This window comes from Myotis daubentonii, chromosome 1, assembly GCF_963259705.1.
Source record: "Myotis daubentonii chromosome 1, mMyoDau2.1, whole genome shotgun sequence".
NCBI lineage: Eukaryota > Metazoa > Chordata > Mammalia > Chiroptera > Vespertilionidae > Myotis > Myotis daubentonii.
The window spans coordinates 170,236,578-170,251,747 of NC_081840.1; the positions used below are offsets into that span (position 1 = coordinate 170,236,578).

General features: G+C 40.6%; 1 protein-coding gene across 1 annotated transcript in view; it reads right to left on the bottom strand.

Annotated features, from left to right (window-relative positions):
* GRID2 (glutamate ionotropic receptor delta type subunit 2) overlaps window positions 1-15,170 on the bottom strand; it is a 1,378,765-nt gene that overhangs the window by 360,360 nt on the left and 1,003,235 nt on the right. The window contains exon 10 of the mRNA XM_059665394.1: window positions 6,480-6,677. Coding sequence (XP_059521377.1) covers window positions 6,480-6,677 — 198 coding nt within the window. The remainder of the gene's footprint in view (window positions 1-6,479; window positions 6,678-15,170) is intronic.

Here is a 15,170-nt window from a genome sequence, read left to right on the forward strand (position 1 = left end):
GCTGGTGCCAGGAGCAGGGGAAGGAAGGCCTACTCTTGCATGAATTTCATGCATTGGGCCTCTAGTATTTTAATAAAATAAATGAGACGTCTGTGACTTAGAGACATTAAGAGGTCTAAATTAAATATTCTGTGAGCCGCAACTTGAGAGAAGAAAAGAAAGGCAGTAGAAAACAATTTGTAGAAATAATTGTCAACATTTATTAAACTTTGTAAAATATATACTAGAAGCTCAGTGAGCTCCTAGAAGGATTAAATGCAAAAACCCCCACATTTAGACACATTATAGTTAAACATCAAAAATACGAAGAGAAAAGAAACCAAGATGGCAGCATAGGCAAACACTGGAAATTGCTGCTTCGCACAACCACTTCAAAACTACAACTAAAAGACAAAACGGACATCATCCAGAACCACAGGAAGGCTGGCTGAGTGGAAATTCTACAACTAGAAGGAAAGAGAAAAGCACACTGAGACTCAGAGGAGGTGCGGAAGTAAAGTGCAGAGGTACTGAGGTGCACGTGGAAAGGGCTGGCAACTGAGGACATGGTTGTCTTGTTCAATCAGGAGGGAGTCTCAAGCTCCTGACTGCTCTGAATTCAAGTTCTGGGCGAGTCTCTGGGGACCCAGACTCATACGGGGAGAAACTGGACTGTCTGGCAGCAGGCGGAACTTAAGGCGGCTTTCTCTCAGAGGTACTTGCAGCGATTACCGGGACACTGAGACGCGGGGCCTCTTAGGGTAGGACTGAGGAGCAGTCATAGCTGCTTGCTCCACCCTGTTGATCCCCTGAGACCCTGCCCCACCCAAGCTGTGCACAGAGGCTTTTGCATATGAAAGGCCTGGCCCTTTGCAATCTGAAAATTACTTAACAAACTGCAGCTGGGTCAGAGAGAACCAGAACATCCAAAAGAAGGCCCAAGGCCCCACAGCAGCTTGCATTGCTTCACAGCTGGGCCTCATCAGGGCACCTCCAAACCTCAAAAAAAGAAGAGGAATCTGCAGATCTCTCCATAGCTCCTGCTGGGTAGCCTCAGGCAGAGGCTAAATTAGCACCTCCTTAGAGATCCATGAGCCAGTGTACCCAGTGGTCAGAGTGGGACCATCCAGATTAAAACTCCTCAGATCCGTAAAGGACACACTCAGAGGGCAGACTCAGTGAGCACCAAAGCCCCACTGAAGCAAGTCTTGCCCCATAAGGGTGTCTTCAGCACAGAACTTCTCCCACTGCAGACACAGCTGATTCTCATAGCCAATTGGCCTGGAGGACTATTCCTCCCAGTGATACCTACAACAATCAAGGCTTAACTACAACAAGACAGTGCACAAAGACCACAAAGGGGTGCACCAAGAGTGTCCACCTCTGGTAATTGGGGAGGCTGAGCCACTGGGCCCTATAGGACACCTAGCACAGAAAGCCACTCTATCAACACAGGGAAGCATAAAAATTCATAGACAAAGATACAGGTCACAAATGACAGAAATGGAGGAAAGCAAACTATTGGATATAGAGTTCAAAACCACACTTATAAGGTTTTTCAAGAATTTTCTAGAAACTGCTGATAAATTTAGTGAGACCCTCAAGAAATCTAGTGAGAAAAAAGGACCAACTAGAAATTAAGCATACATTGACTGAAATAAAGACTATTATACAGAGTTCCAACAGCAGACTAGATGATCACAAGAATCAAGTCAAAGACTTGAAATATGAAGAAGCAAAAAACAACCAACTGGAAAAAGAAAAAAGAAAAAAGAATCCAAAAATATGAAAATAGTGTAAGGAGCCTTTGGGACAACTTCAAGCGTACCGATATCCGAATTATGGGGGTGCCAGAAGAAGAGAGAGCAAGATATTGAAAACCTATTTGAAGAAATAATGACAGAAAACTTCCCCTACCTGGTGAAAGAAATAGACTTATAAGTCCAGGAAGCGCAGAGAACCCCAAACAAAAGGAATCCAAAGAGGACCACACCAAGACACATCATAATTAAAATGCCAAGAGCAAAAGACAAAGAGAGAATCTTAAAAGCAGCAAGAGAAAAACAGTCAATTACCTACAAGGGAGTACCCATATGACTGTCAGCTGATTTCTCAACAGAAACTATGCAGGCCAGAAGGGGGTGGCAAGAAATATTCAAAGTGATGAATACCAAGAACCTACAACCAAGATTACTTTACCCAGCAAAGCTATCATTCAGAATTGAAGGTCAGATAAAGAGCTTCACAGATAAGGAAAAGCTAAAGGAGTTTAAAATCACCACCAAACCAGTATTATATGAAATGCTGAAAGGTATCCTTTAAGAAGAGGAAGAAGAAGAAAAAGGTAAAGATACAAATTATGAACAACAAATACACATCTATCAACAAGTGAATCTAAAAATCAAGTGAATAAATAATGTGATGAACAGAATAAACTGGTGAATATAATAGAATCAGGGACATAGAAAGGGAGTGGACTGGCTATTCTCAGGGGGAAAGGGGTGTGGGAAGAGACTGGACAAAAATCATACACCTATGGATGAGGACAGTGGGGGGTGGGTAAGGGCAAAGAGTGGGGTGGGAACCGGGTGGAGGGGAGATATGGGGGGGAAAAAGAGGAACAATTGTAATAATCTGAAAAATAAAGATTTAATTAAAAAAATACAAAAAATACAAAGAGGTTGTACATTTACACTGTAAAATACTACTGGGCCATAAATAATAAGGATCTTACCCTTTGCTACAGCATAGATGGATCTAAAGAGTATTATGCTAAGTGAAATAAACCAATGAAAGACAATTACCATATGATTTCACTCACATGTGGAATCTAATGAGCAAAATAAACTAGCAAACAAAATAGAGACAGACTCATAGATGAGAGCCTGCTGAATTAGGAGGAGGATTGAGCAAAAATAAAAATAAAGAAAGAGAAAAAAACTTATGGATACAAACAACAATGTGGTGATTGCCGGGACAAGAGGTATGAGGTGGGATAGAGTACAGAGGGGATAAATGGTGATGGATGGAGATTTCGCTTGGGTTGTTGCATACTTAATACAGTATACAGATGATGTGTTGTAGAATTGTGCACCGGAACCTGTATAATTTTTTTAAACAATGTTACCTCAATAAATTCAATAAAAAGAAAAATTAAGGATTTAAAAAACTGAAAAGAGAATTTTAAAAAGGCAATCTTCACACTAAAACAAAACAACAACAAAAAGAAACAAAAGTATAAATAATGGTCAACTTCTCATCATAAAAAATACTTGGCAAAAGAGAATATAATTTCATCTTTAAAGTCATGAATATCTATAATAATAAAAGCGTAATATGCTAATTAGATCAGACATCCTTCCGGAAGTCCTTTTGGATGAAGCTGGGGCTAGGAGGGAAGCCTGGGTCCCAGGTGCTGGTGGCCAGAGGCAAGCCTGAGTCCCTGTGCCGGAGGAAAGCCCAAGGCCCAGGTGCCAGAGGGAAGCCAGTGCCAGCAGCAGGAGGAAGGAAGGCCTACTCTTGCACTGTCTTTAGTTCCCTATTTGTACCTTTGAAAGACAAATGATTGTTTAAATAAAAGACTATGGCATTTTCTGTGGAGTTCATAAAATATAAATGTATGGCAGCAATAGCACAAAGGATAAGGTGGGTGTAAATTGAATTATATTGCTGTAAGTTTATTACTTTTTAAATCTGAAGTAGTATAATATATCTGGATAGAATCTGATAAGTTAAGAATGCATATTATGTTCTAACCACAGACAAATAAAACTAAAAAGAAATACGGCTAAAAAGCCAAAAGAGAGAAAGAAAAAAAAGAAACACTAAGAACATTCAATTAGTCCAAAGGAAAGGAAGAAAAGAAGGAACTTAGGAAGAAACTAGGACACATATAAATCAAATAATAAATCATAGACCTAAACCTGACTATTTAACAATTAACCAGGAAGACATAATAATTACAAATGTGTATGAATTAATAAAAGAACTTAAAAAAATAAGACAAATCTACAGAAATATAGATTAAGACATAGAGAAGTTTATGTTTTCTTCCAGGATTTTTATGGTTTCATAACTTACATTTATCCTTTGAGACAGCATGTAGGGACCTGGAGAAATTTATGCTAAGTGAAATAAGCCAATCAGAGAAAAACAAGGAACAGACTGAAGGCAGGGGTAGGGGTGGCAGGGTTGGTGATTAACCAAAGAAGTGATATGCATATATGCATAACCCATGGACACGGACAATAGTGTGGTGAAGGCCTGGGGCAGGGGGAGAGGGTGGAGGGAGTAGGCTAGAATGGATCAATGGGGGAAAAAGGGGTATATCTGTATTTTCAACAATAAAGATACTTTTAAAATGTTTAAAAATAAAAAGACAGAAATTTAAACACCTCTCCAATATTTGAAAGGCTAAGGACAAAAATATCAATAAAAATAGATTTACCTTATTTATATATTAATATCCTAAAAGTAAAAATGATTAGTTCTTAAGTGATTAGGATTTTATTTAGTTTTTACAAGTAACACTGTGTTTTTAAAAGAAAACACTGACATGAATTATGTTTGTAAATTGCATTGTGACTTCATCATGTACGATATACTGACAAAATGTTTGAAGTATGAATTTGGCAAAGGTAAGTCTTTGTTCTAGATCAGTGATGGTGAACCTTTTGAGCTCAGCATGTCAGCATTTTGAAAAACCCTAACTTAATTCTGGTGCCGTGTCACATATAGAAATTTTTTGATATGTGCAACCATAGTAAAACAAAGACTTAGATTTTTGATATTTATTTTATATATTTAAATGCCATTTAACAAAGAAAAATCAACCAAAAAAATGAGTTCGCTTGTCACCTCTGACATGCATGTCATAGGTTAGCCATCACTGTTCTAGATACATTTCTATTATCCTATCTAATAATAGACAAACATGGTAATTAACCGTACCTCCGACACGCTTCCCATTGGCTAATCAGGGCAAAATGCAAATTAACTGCCAACCAAGATGGTGGCCAGAAGCCAGGCAGCTGAAGTGAACAGGAGGCTTGCTTGCTCCAGTGATGGATGAAGCCAAGGTTCCCCACCTGCCGCCGCCCAGCTCTGAGCTGCACTCTAAGCAAATATGTTGCAATTATAGAAGCTAAACAATCCCCAGAAACCTGCTTTCAGTAAGCCAGGCCTCAGAGCTGGAGTTGCAACAGTGTTTCAATTATAAAAGCTAAACAAAGCCCAGACACCGGCCTTCAGCAGCCGAGGTCTGAGAGCTGGAGCTGAGCCTCAGAGCTAAATCCGGCCCTCAGCTCCAGTGACAGCCATAGAAGGTAAATAAATCCCAGAATAAAAAAAAAGAAGAAGAAAAAAAGGAGAGGTTGGGAGCTTCAGTCACCCGCCAGCCTGAAAACAGCCCTCAGTCCCTCACCCAGACTGGCCAGGCACCCCAGTGGGGACCTCCACCCTATAGGGGCTGCGACCAGCTGCAAACAGCCATCATTCCCTCATCCAGGCTAGCCAGGCACCCAAACGGGACCCCCACCCTGATCCAGGACACCCTTCAGGGCAAACCAGCCAGCCCCCACCCGTGCACCAGGCCTCTATCCTATATAGTAACAGGGTAATATGCAAACTGACCCTAACAGCAGAAGGACTGGGAATGACTGGTCACTATGACACACACTGACCACCAGGGGGCAGGTGCTCAATGCAGGAGCTGCCCTCTGGTGGTCAGGGCACTCTCACATGGGAGCAGCTCTGCTCAGCCACAAGCCAGTACAGCGGTGGTGGTGGGAGCCTCTCCTGCCTCCTCAGCAGTGCTAAGGATGTCCAACTAAAGTTTAGGCCTGCTCCCCGCTGGCAAGTGGACATCCCCCGAGGGCTGCCAGGCTGCCAGAGGGATGTCTGATTGCCATCTTAGGCCCAATCCCCCGGGGAGCGAGCCTAAGCCAGCAGGTGGTCATCCCCTGAGGGGTCCCAGACTGTGAGAGGGCACAGGCTAGGCTTAGGGACTCCCCCTCCCCCCCGAGTTCACAAATTTTTGTGCACCAGGCCTCTAGTCTATATATATATATATAAACCTAAGCAATTGTTAAGACCAAATGACCAGAACAAATGGTTGACCAGTCGCTATGATGTGCACTGACCATCAGGGGGCAGATGCTCAATGCAGGAGCTGCCCCCTGGTGATCAGTGTGCCCCCACAACCAACCTCCTGCTGGCCAGCTGGCCCCCCAATAGGCTACGATCACAGCCAGGCTGAGGGACTCCAACCGTGCACAAATTCGTGCACTGGGCCTCTAGTAGGAAATACTCTAAAATATAGCTTTGTTTTGTCATTAATTTTTCTTTCAACAAAGATCATAAAATAGTATTGGCTAAGACTTTGGAATTCAACACCACCACTTAATACTTTGCTTTGCATTTATTTTATATTAAATTAGCTTCCCGGGGTTATAGTTCAACCTTCAGATACATCGTAGATAAATAACAAAGTAAATGCTTACCTTAAAGACTAGTTCTCCTACCAAGCCATTCCATGTCCCATCTTCCTGTGGGCTTCCATATTTGTGATCCGGTGCAACATAAATATCATAGTTAAATCCCAGGTAGTTAGATAAGGCATCCAAAACATCAATGGAGAAGCCCTGGTATTTCTTGGGCTTACCCAGGACATTTTCAGAGACCATTACAAAAGGTTCTTCCTGCAGGGAAATAAGAGATATCCGTGATGTCAATCTATATTGCTCCTTAAAAAGCAAAGGTTAATTCTTCTAAGAGTGTTGCTTATAGTCTAAAAATTGCTTTTGCACTTTGAGATAATTAACTTAGAAATAGAACTTGTGTGCTGTTAATATAAGTTGTGTGTTGTTAATGTAGCATATTACTAAACAATGTTTAATTACCCAATATCTTGTCAGCTCTCATTTAATTATAGACATACCACTTAATGACAGGCATATGCTCTGAGACATATGTCCTTAACCAGTTTTGTCATTGTTCCAACATCATAAACTGTACCTACACAAACCTCAATGGTATAGCCCAGTGGTCGGCAAACTCATTAGTCAACAGAGCCAAATATCAACAGTACAATGATTGAAATTTCTTTTGCGAGCCAAATATTTTAAACTTAAATATATAGGTAGGTACATTGTTATTAACTTAATTAGGGTACTCCTAAGCTGGCTTTTGCTAAAAACGTCCTCAATCTGATTGAGGAAGTTCGCTGAGGTCTACCCCTTCCAACTCTCCCATCCTCAACTCATGCATTGAATCGCGTGCGCCTCCCCCGCGCTGTGTATCCCGCAGCCCGCCTGTGCCGCATCTCAAGTTGCCTGACCAACCAACACCCCCACTTCTTCTAATACCACTTCTTCAAAATAGACTCAGGCCGAAAACTCACTTCTGCGCATGGGCCACGAAGTTTCAATCACACTGTATGTGTGCGCCCGCACGTAGTATTTTGTGGAAGAGCCACACGCAAGGGACCAAAGAGCCGCACGAGGCTCGCGAGCAGCGGTTTGCCGACCACTGGTCTAGCCTATTACATACCTAGGCTATATGGTACAGCCTATTGCTCCTTGGCTACAAGCCTGTATGGTATGTTACTGTACAAAACAACAAAAAATTAAATCAAGCACAAGAAAAAATGATACAATCAACACACTTGGTAAATACAAGATGTATGAGGCTGCTGCAGGTATAACGTGGCATACTCTTATACAGAAAACATATTTTATATAAGTACATGGAGTTCACTATAAAATAACAATACGTATATTATAGTAAGTGCATAAACAAGTAACATAGTCATTTATTATTATCAAGTATTATGTACTGTACATAGTTGTATGTGCTATACTCTTATATAACTGTCAGTAAAGTTTTGTAACCTGTAATAGAAAAGAAATTTGTTCCTTTTCTAAGGCAACAATACTAAGCTTGGTTTAATCATTTTTATCTGTGAATCTATTTCAAAGTTTGTTCATTCATTGACTCATCTGTTTAAAATGCATTGAGCAGCTACTCAACATGGTGAGAGATATGGTAAAAACTCATGAGTACCACTTTCAAAATAATTTTAACCTAGTATTAGGAAAAGTCATGTACTCAAAAAATATAAAGCAAAACAAAAGCAATGTACAACATAACTGGGACAAACAAAACACCAGAGAAAGAAAATAGACTCTAAAAGAAAAGGAAAATCACCATTTTGGGTTAACCCACTTTGTACTATTTAAACAGATAAGAAAATCAGAAACAAAAGTTTCAACTCAAGGTCACACAACACGTTACAGAAGAGGAAGGCATCATAATTACTTACTTCAACTTTATCTCCTGTGACCTTGAATTTTTCAACCTATGAATTAAAATCTAGGATAAGGATAACATAATTTGTCTCAGATTTTAATGCAATTTAAGTTGACATGAGACTTGTAGGGACTCCAGATGCATGACAAAATAAAACACAATCCTCTCTGGAAGAAAGTATCATCATTTTAGATCATACTTTATTCCCTTAAAATTTCAGGGGTAGGGAACCATTTTTCTGCCAAGGGCCATTTGGATATTTATAACATCATCTGTGGGTCCTACAAAATTATCAACTTAAAAATTAGCCTGCTCTATGTGGTCAAACTTTTAATTAACTCACCTCGAATGCCTTGGCAGGGCCAGACCAAGTGATTTTGTGGGCCTTATATGGCCCTCGGGCCAGACATCCTCCACCCCTGCTTTAAATAGTTGTTCAAAACAAAAGTCCAAGATATCATATAAAAGGAGATTGCACTTCATATAGAGAACCAGCAGAAATAATAGCCAACAGAAATCGATTTTTGAGAACTCAGACACTAAATTTTCAGATGCATATTATAAACATGCTTATTATGTTTAAAGGGGATTTTGCAATTGACAAGAAATTGGACTATAGGATATGTCACTGCAGAATTTAGAAAGGACTAAATAGAAATTTAAGAATTAGAAAAGATCATGATCAAAGTTAACAACTTAATGACTGAGTTTATCAGCAGATTAGAAACAGCTGGAGAAAGAATTAGTGACCTTTTATAGTTTAAAACCTGAGGTACAAGAGGATAAACAAATATATATTCCCAAAGAAAGAGTGAAGAGCTGAAAAGCAGAATGAGAGGCAGTCTGATAATTAAGGATGTGGAGAGAAACATACACAAGGAAACATAGCTACCGTGGTAATGAGAATATTCTATTTTTTATTCTGGACAGTGATTAGGTGGACTTTACTTATTATTCATTGATAAATGGTTTAAGCTTTTCTTTCTGTATGGCTTTTATATTGTAACTAGAGGCCTGGTGCATGGGATTTATGCACCAGTGGGTGGGGGGGTGGTGGCCTGCAGAGATCTGCCTGCTGTGGTAGCACCGCTCATCCCAGGCAGCTGAGTGGCTGCAGACCAGCCCTCTGAGCGGCTGCTCCCTAGTACTGCATCTTCTGTGGAGCCAGATCACTCCCCTCTCCAGGGGATCTGGTCAGGGCCTGGCCCAGGGACAATAGCACTGAGAAACGGTGGAGTAAGCCTCAGTCCTGCAGTGGCCACAAACCTCTGGGGTCAGCTCTGCGAGCCTGGCGGTGGTGCTGCCAGCCTGCAGGCATCTGGAGGAGGCAGCAGGGAGCAAGAAGGAGGAGGAGCCTGGGGCTCATCCCAGTCAGCCAAGCGGTGCTACCACTGTGGTAGTGCACTGACCACCAGGGGGGAGCTCCTGTATGTAGCATCTGCCCCCTGGTGGTCAGTGCACGTCATAGCGACTGGCCGACCTGTTGTTCTGGTCATTCTGCCGTTTGGTCGCTGGGCTTTTATTATATAGGATATAAACAAAAATAATAATAAAAAAGTATCCTAATGGGACTGGATAATGGAAGGCATTGAAGCCATATGAGAGTTTCTGTAGTATATGACAGGGAAGTGGAGCACTATAAAAGGGAAATAGCATAATTAGAAAGTAATTCTGAGAACTGAGTATAGAATGAATTACAGCAGAATCAAGGACTAGGGGGCCTTTGCAAACACACAGTTGACAGGAGATTATATTCAACATATATTTTCAAAGTGTATGTAGATGACTTTGAGTCTTCCATTATTGGGACAAAGAGAGGAAAAGAAAATAATAAAATAAAATAATACAATTCATTTTCTGGCAATTAGTTTAACAGAATAATCATAAGACTGAGTCTAAGCTGGTGAAAACCTGCCTCCTATTAAATGAAAACAAGTGGCATATTTCGATTTGCTTATCATTTGGATGACAAATTCTCTGAGTACAATCCTCAGCAACTGGAATAAATGGAGCTTTCACAGAATGCCTGTAGTTTATCAATATAAGGGCATTAGCATGAGGATGCACAGACCTGCTTGTAGAAAAGAGCATTTCAGTGGTTGATAATTTTCATATTATCATAGATTTATTCACATCACTTGTTGGGTTATTAGATAATAACTTCATAATTCAGAATTTGTACTCAGTCATTTAAAAAATCTCATGCTAATTGCTTAGTGATTTACAACACTCTTTGCAACTTTCAGACTTTTTAGTTAGTTCTCATATTTTAATAACTGTGTAATACTAGAGGCCCAGTGAACAAAATTTGTGCACGGGCAGGGTCCCTAGCAGCTGCCGGCTGCCAGCTGGGGCCTTTCTTCGTTCCACGTCACCCTCTGGTGTTGAGTGCATGTCATAGCAAGAGATCAAACTCCCAGTCTCCCGGTTGAACTCCTGAGGGGACACTTTGCATATTAGGCTTTTATATATATAGATTGCTTGCTAGTGAGAGAGCTTGAAAAAAGTACCTGGAGTCTTTGATAGGTACAGGAGACAAGCTCTAGTGCCAACAATTTGCTGAGAGCTGTTAAGAGGTTTTAATATGCATGGTTTCACAGAATGTCAGATAGCTAAAACCAGGAATGAGTCACTGGAAATTTCTTACAATTCTGCTCATACAACTCAAAGACATTAAAAAAGAATGAGAATATTTCTAATAGCCTATTTAAAAATTTCCCTCCCATTAAACACGTTCCTGAGTGAAGCAAACAATAGTTGTCTCTATGCATAGTATGTGAGCTTATATTTTGCTTAGAGATGACACATTCCATTTTGATGCATGTGGAATTAATGATCACCATTCTCTGAAAAAAAACTCATTACTTTTTACAGACCACATATGAATATTAAAAATTTCTATAATTTAAAAAAAGGTAAAAAGTATAAAATTTGTTATTAAAAAGATATCAAGACACCAAGATAGGAAAACAAATGAGGAAAATCTGGAGAGGAATAAAGAGTCTAGGTATTGTAAAGGAAACAAATATCTGAGTTGCATGGAGTGAAGAAAAGTAAGTCACAGGGATATGCAACGAATTACCATATATAAACATAGAAATACCAGACTCTCAGTTTGCTTTCTTATTATGAGTGCTGGATAATATTTTTTATTTCTTTGTTTAGTCTAAGTCTTCATTATTTTTGATAAATTTAACACCTAAATGAGTCTTACAAGTGCATAGTCACATGTAAGAGTCAATCCTATTCCATAAGTATTGTAGATACAGAGTATTTTGTAAGGGCAGATACCTGAAGAAAAACTATCAAGAATTGCCGGAAGCTAATTCCAGCATGTCATAAATGTAAGAGTTTCATCAAAAGGTTGATGGAACTTGAGGACTCAGCAAGGGCTGAATCACATGTTATTGCCTGTTGGGAATGGCTGAGGGCATTTCCCCAAACCTGAAAAGGATGCATAACTGACTGCTTGTTGCCAGACAGCTGAGGGCATTTCAATCTACATGTTACTGCCTCCTACTGGCCAAGCACCGGAACAGCCGGAGGCAGTTCCTCCAAGCTGACAATGGATTCTGTATACCAAACCCTGGCCTTTGATATGCATATCTACTTTGCTTTAGGACAGTTTCTGTTAATAAAAAGCAAGGGGTCTAGAGATTCAAGAGAACTTATTTCCTTTAGCTAAGTATTCTCTGACTCCCCAAAATGCCTCCCAAAATTATGTTTTGTCTCTGAACTCTTTATTAATTTACACACAGCGCCTTCTCCAGATTCCTGAACCCCTTCTAGATGCTGGATTAAAACCCCTGGCAAAGAATATGTTTTAAGATAGAGCATATTATAGCTGTAAGGAGTGATTGACTGTACTAACTGTCAGAACTCTACAAACTATTTAATTGAAGAACATGGTAACATTTGACTTCAGAAAGATGATGATGTTTACAAACCCTCTGGTTTATGCAATCATATTCCTGTTGCAGTACTGTCAAGAACTATAATAAATGTCAGTGTTGGCTTATAAGACGTTTAATATAAACTAAAGCTAACTAAATATTAGACAATAGTAAAAAGCCATATAAAATTAAACTTGGAATATTTAGGACTAGTGGTATTTCTATCCAAAATAATATTCCTTACAGAAAAGTAGCAGGACTTCAGATATTTATTCAGTCATTTAAAAGTGTTATTGTCAGGCACATACTAAGAATACAGTACTGAACAAAGCAAGGAATAAACAAACATCTCTATCCTTCTATAACAACCATGTCAAACTCGCAGCCTGTGGGCCACATGCGGCCCACAACAAATATTTTTGAAGTCCAGCCAAGATAATGGTGTGTAAGAAACATTTCAATGAAAATTTCATAAATTAAGTTTTATAAAATCCTGTTATATATAACTAGAGGCCTGGTGCACAGAATCATGCACTGGTGGGGTCCCTCGGCCTGGCCTGTGCCCTCTTGCGATCCGGGACCCCTCAGGGGATGTCAGACTGCCGGTTTCAGCCTAATCCCTGCAGGCCAGGCCAAGGGACCCAACCGGTGCATGGTTTTGTTCACTGGGCCTCTAGTATGCATATAAAATCTTTGGTTAATTTCTCCCAACCCTTCCCTTCCCCCCCTCCCCTCTGAAATTCATCAGTCTATTGCATATTTCTATGCCTGTGCGTTGAGCGTCTGCACCCTGGTGGTCAGTGTGCATTATAGCTTCTGGTTGAATGGTCAAAGGGTCGAATGGTTGCTTAGGCTTTTATGTATATAGACTAGAGGTCCGGTTCACAAAATTTGTGCATGGGAGGGGTGTCCCTGAACCAGCCTGCACACTCTCCAATACAGGACCCCTCGGAGGATGTCCAACTGCCAGTTGATCGGGCCTAAACTGGCAGTCGGACATCCCTCTCACAATCTGGGACCACTTGCTTCTAGCTGCTTACCTGCCTCCCTGCCTGATCACCCCTAACCTCTCTGCCTGTCAGCCTGATCCCCCTAACTGCTCTCCTCTGCTGGCCTGATTCCTCTAACTGCTCTCCCCTGCCAGCCTGATCACCCCTATTTGCCTCTGCTTTGGCCTTGCCATGGTGGCTTTGTCCAGAAGGATGTCTGGACAGTCATCCGGAAGATGTCTGGTCTAATTAGCATATTATCCTTTTATTAGTATAGATTATTAATAATGAACTACAATGTTTGCTAAAGACTGATTACTATAATCATGTTGCATTCATTTCCCTTACATGCCTTACATGCAGGTGCACCATTTCTCTCCATTAATACTAGAAGTGAATATTTCAGCGGCCGATTGCCATGTCATTAATCTTGGACTGACTTATTTGGTGTGCAAAACAGGAAATATTTCACTTTCAGAGAACAAGAAAAATAGGTTTATTTGCATTATGCTTATTAATTTGTGCAGTTATTCATGTTTGAGAAAAAATATTAATTTTTATTAAAATGTTCTATTATTTAATATTGATGATTACTCATTTATTTTATCCCTTTGTATTCAACATGTCTCTATTGAAATAAATTGAAGCTTTTGTTATTTTGTGTGGCCCACATTAACTTAAACCTTGTTTATTTGACCCGTGTTAGCCTTTGAGTTTAACATGCTAGTTCTAGACCTACATTCTAATGGGAGTGATAGATAATATACAAAATTGTGTGTGTATGTGTGTGTGTGTGTGTGTGTGTGTGTATTACACCTGATGCTGATAAGTACTGTGGAGGAAAACTAAACAAATAATGAGAACAAAGAGCATGTGAGACAGGGTTGCACCTTTAATTAGGAAAAGGTTCCACAGGAAAAGCAGTCTAGACTGAAGAAAGAGTAAGTGCAAATGTGTCAGGTAGGAGTTTCTCTGATATTTTTAAGGGACAGAAGGGACAGTACTATGGCAGGAACTGAGCGAGCTAGGGTCATATAGGAAATGTCTGAGAAGTATAGGGTGTATTTCTGGTGGAGCTTTAAGCCCCTGTCATGACTTTAGCTATTTCTTCAACTGAGATGAACAAACTTATGAGCTGTGAGCTGAGGGGGAATATCATCCTATATAATAAAAGGCTAATATGCAAATGTCCCCTCAATCAGGAGTTCAACTGGGAGTTTGACCAGGGGGCAGGGCCCACAGACCAACTGCCCATGGCCCCTCCTCCTGGCTGGCCCCACCTCCAATCGGCCCCCACACCCTGATCGGGGTTGGGGCTGGCCAGCCAAACTCCTGTGGCCTCTCCCCCCAGCAGCTCCATCCCGGTCGTCCCCCCACCCTGATTGGAGGCAACGCCGGCCGGACAACTACCCATGGCCCTTCCCCCCGGTCGGCCCCACCCTCAATAAACCTCCCCCAGATAAAGGGTGAGGCTGGCCTGTCAATCACCCATAGACCCTCCCCCCTGCTGGTCTGCCCCAATCAGCCCCAATTGGGGCAGGACAGCCAGAACTCAACCGTGTACAAATTCATGCACTGGGACTCTAGTCTGATATATTTATCAGTTTACGACATAGTTGACTATTGACAACTGACTGGAAGGGGCAAGAATAGAAACTAGGAAATCAATTAAAAGTCCTTTGAAATAAACAAGAAGTTGAGCTGATCGTGACTTGGTAATAAGATGGATTTGATGAGAAGTCAAATGTTTTGAAGTTAGAGGTAAACAGTGAGGGAGAATTATTTATTTCTGTTTTCTTAACCCACCTTTGGAAAATACAAATTAAAATGAGTTATTTTATTTATTATGCATAAGATTGACAAGGGCAAAAAAATGTGGGTTTTTTTAAAATATATTTTATTTATTTTTTACAGAGAGGAAGGGAGAGGGATAGAGAATTAGACATCAATGAGAGAGAAACATCGATCAGCTGCCTCTTGCACACCCCCTACTGGGGATATG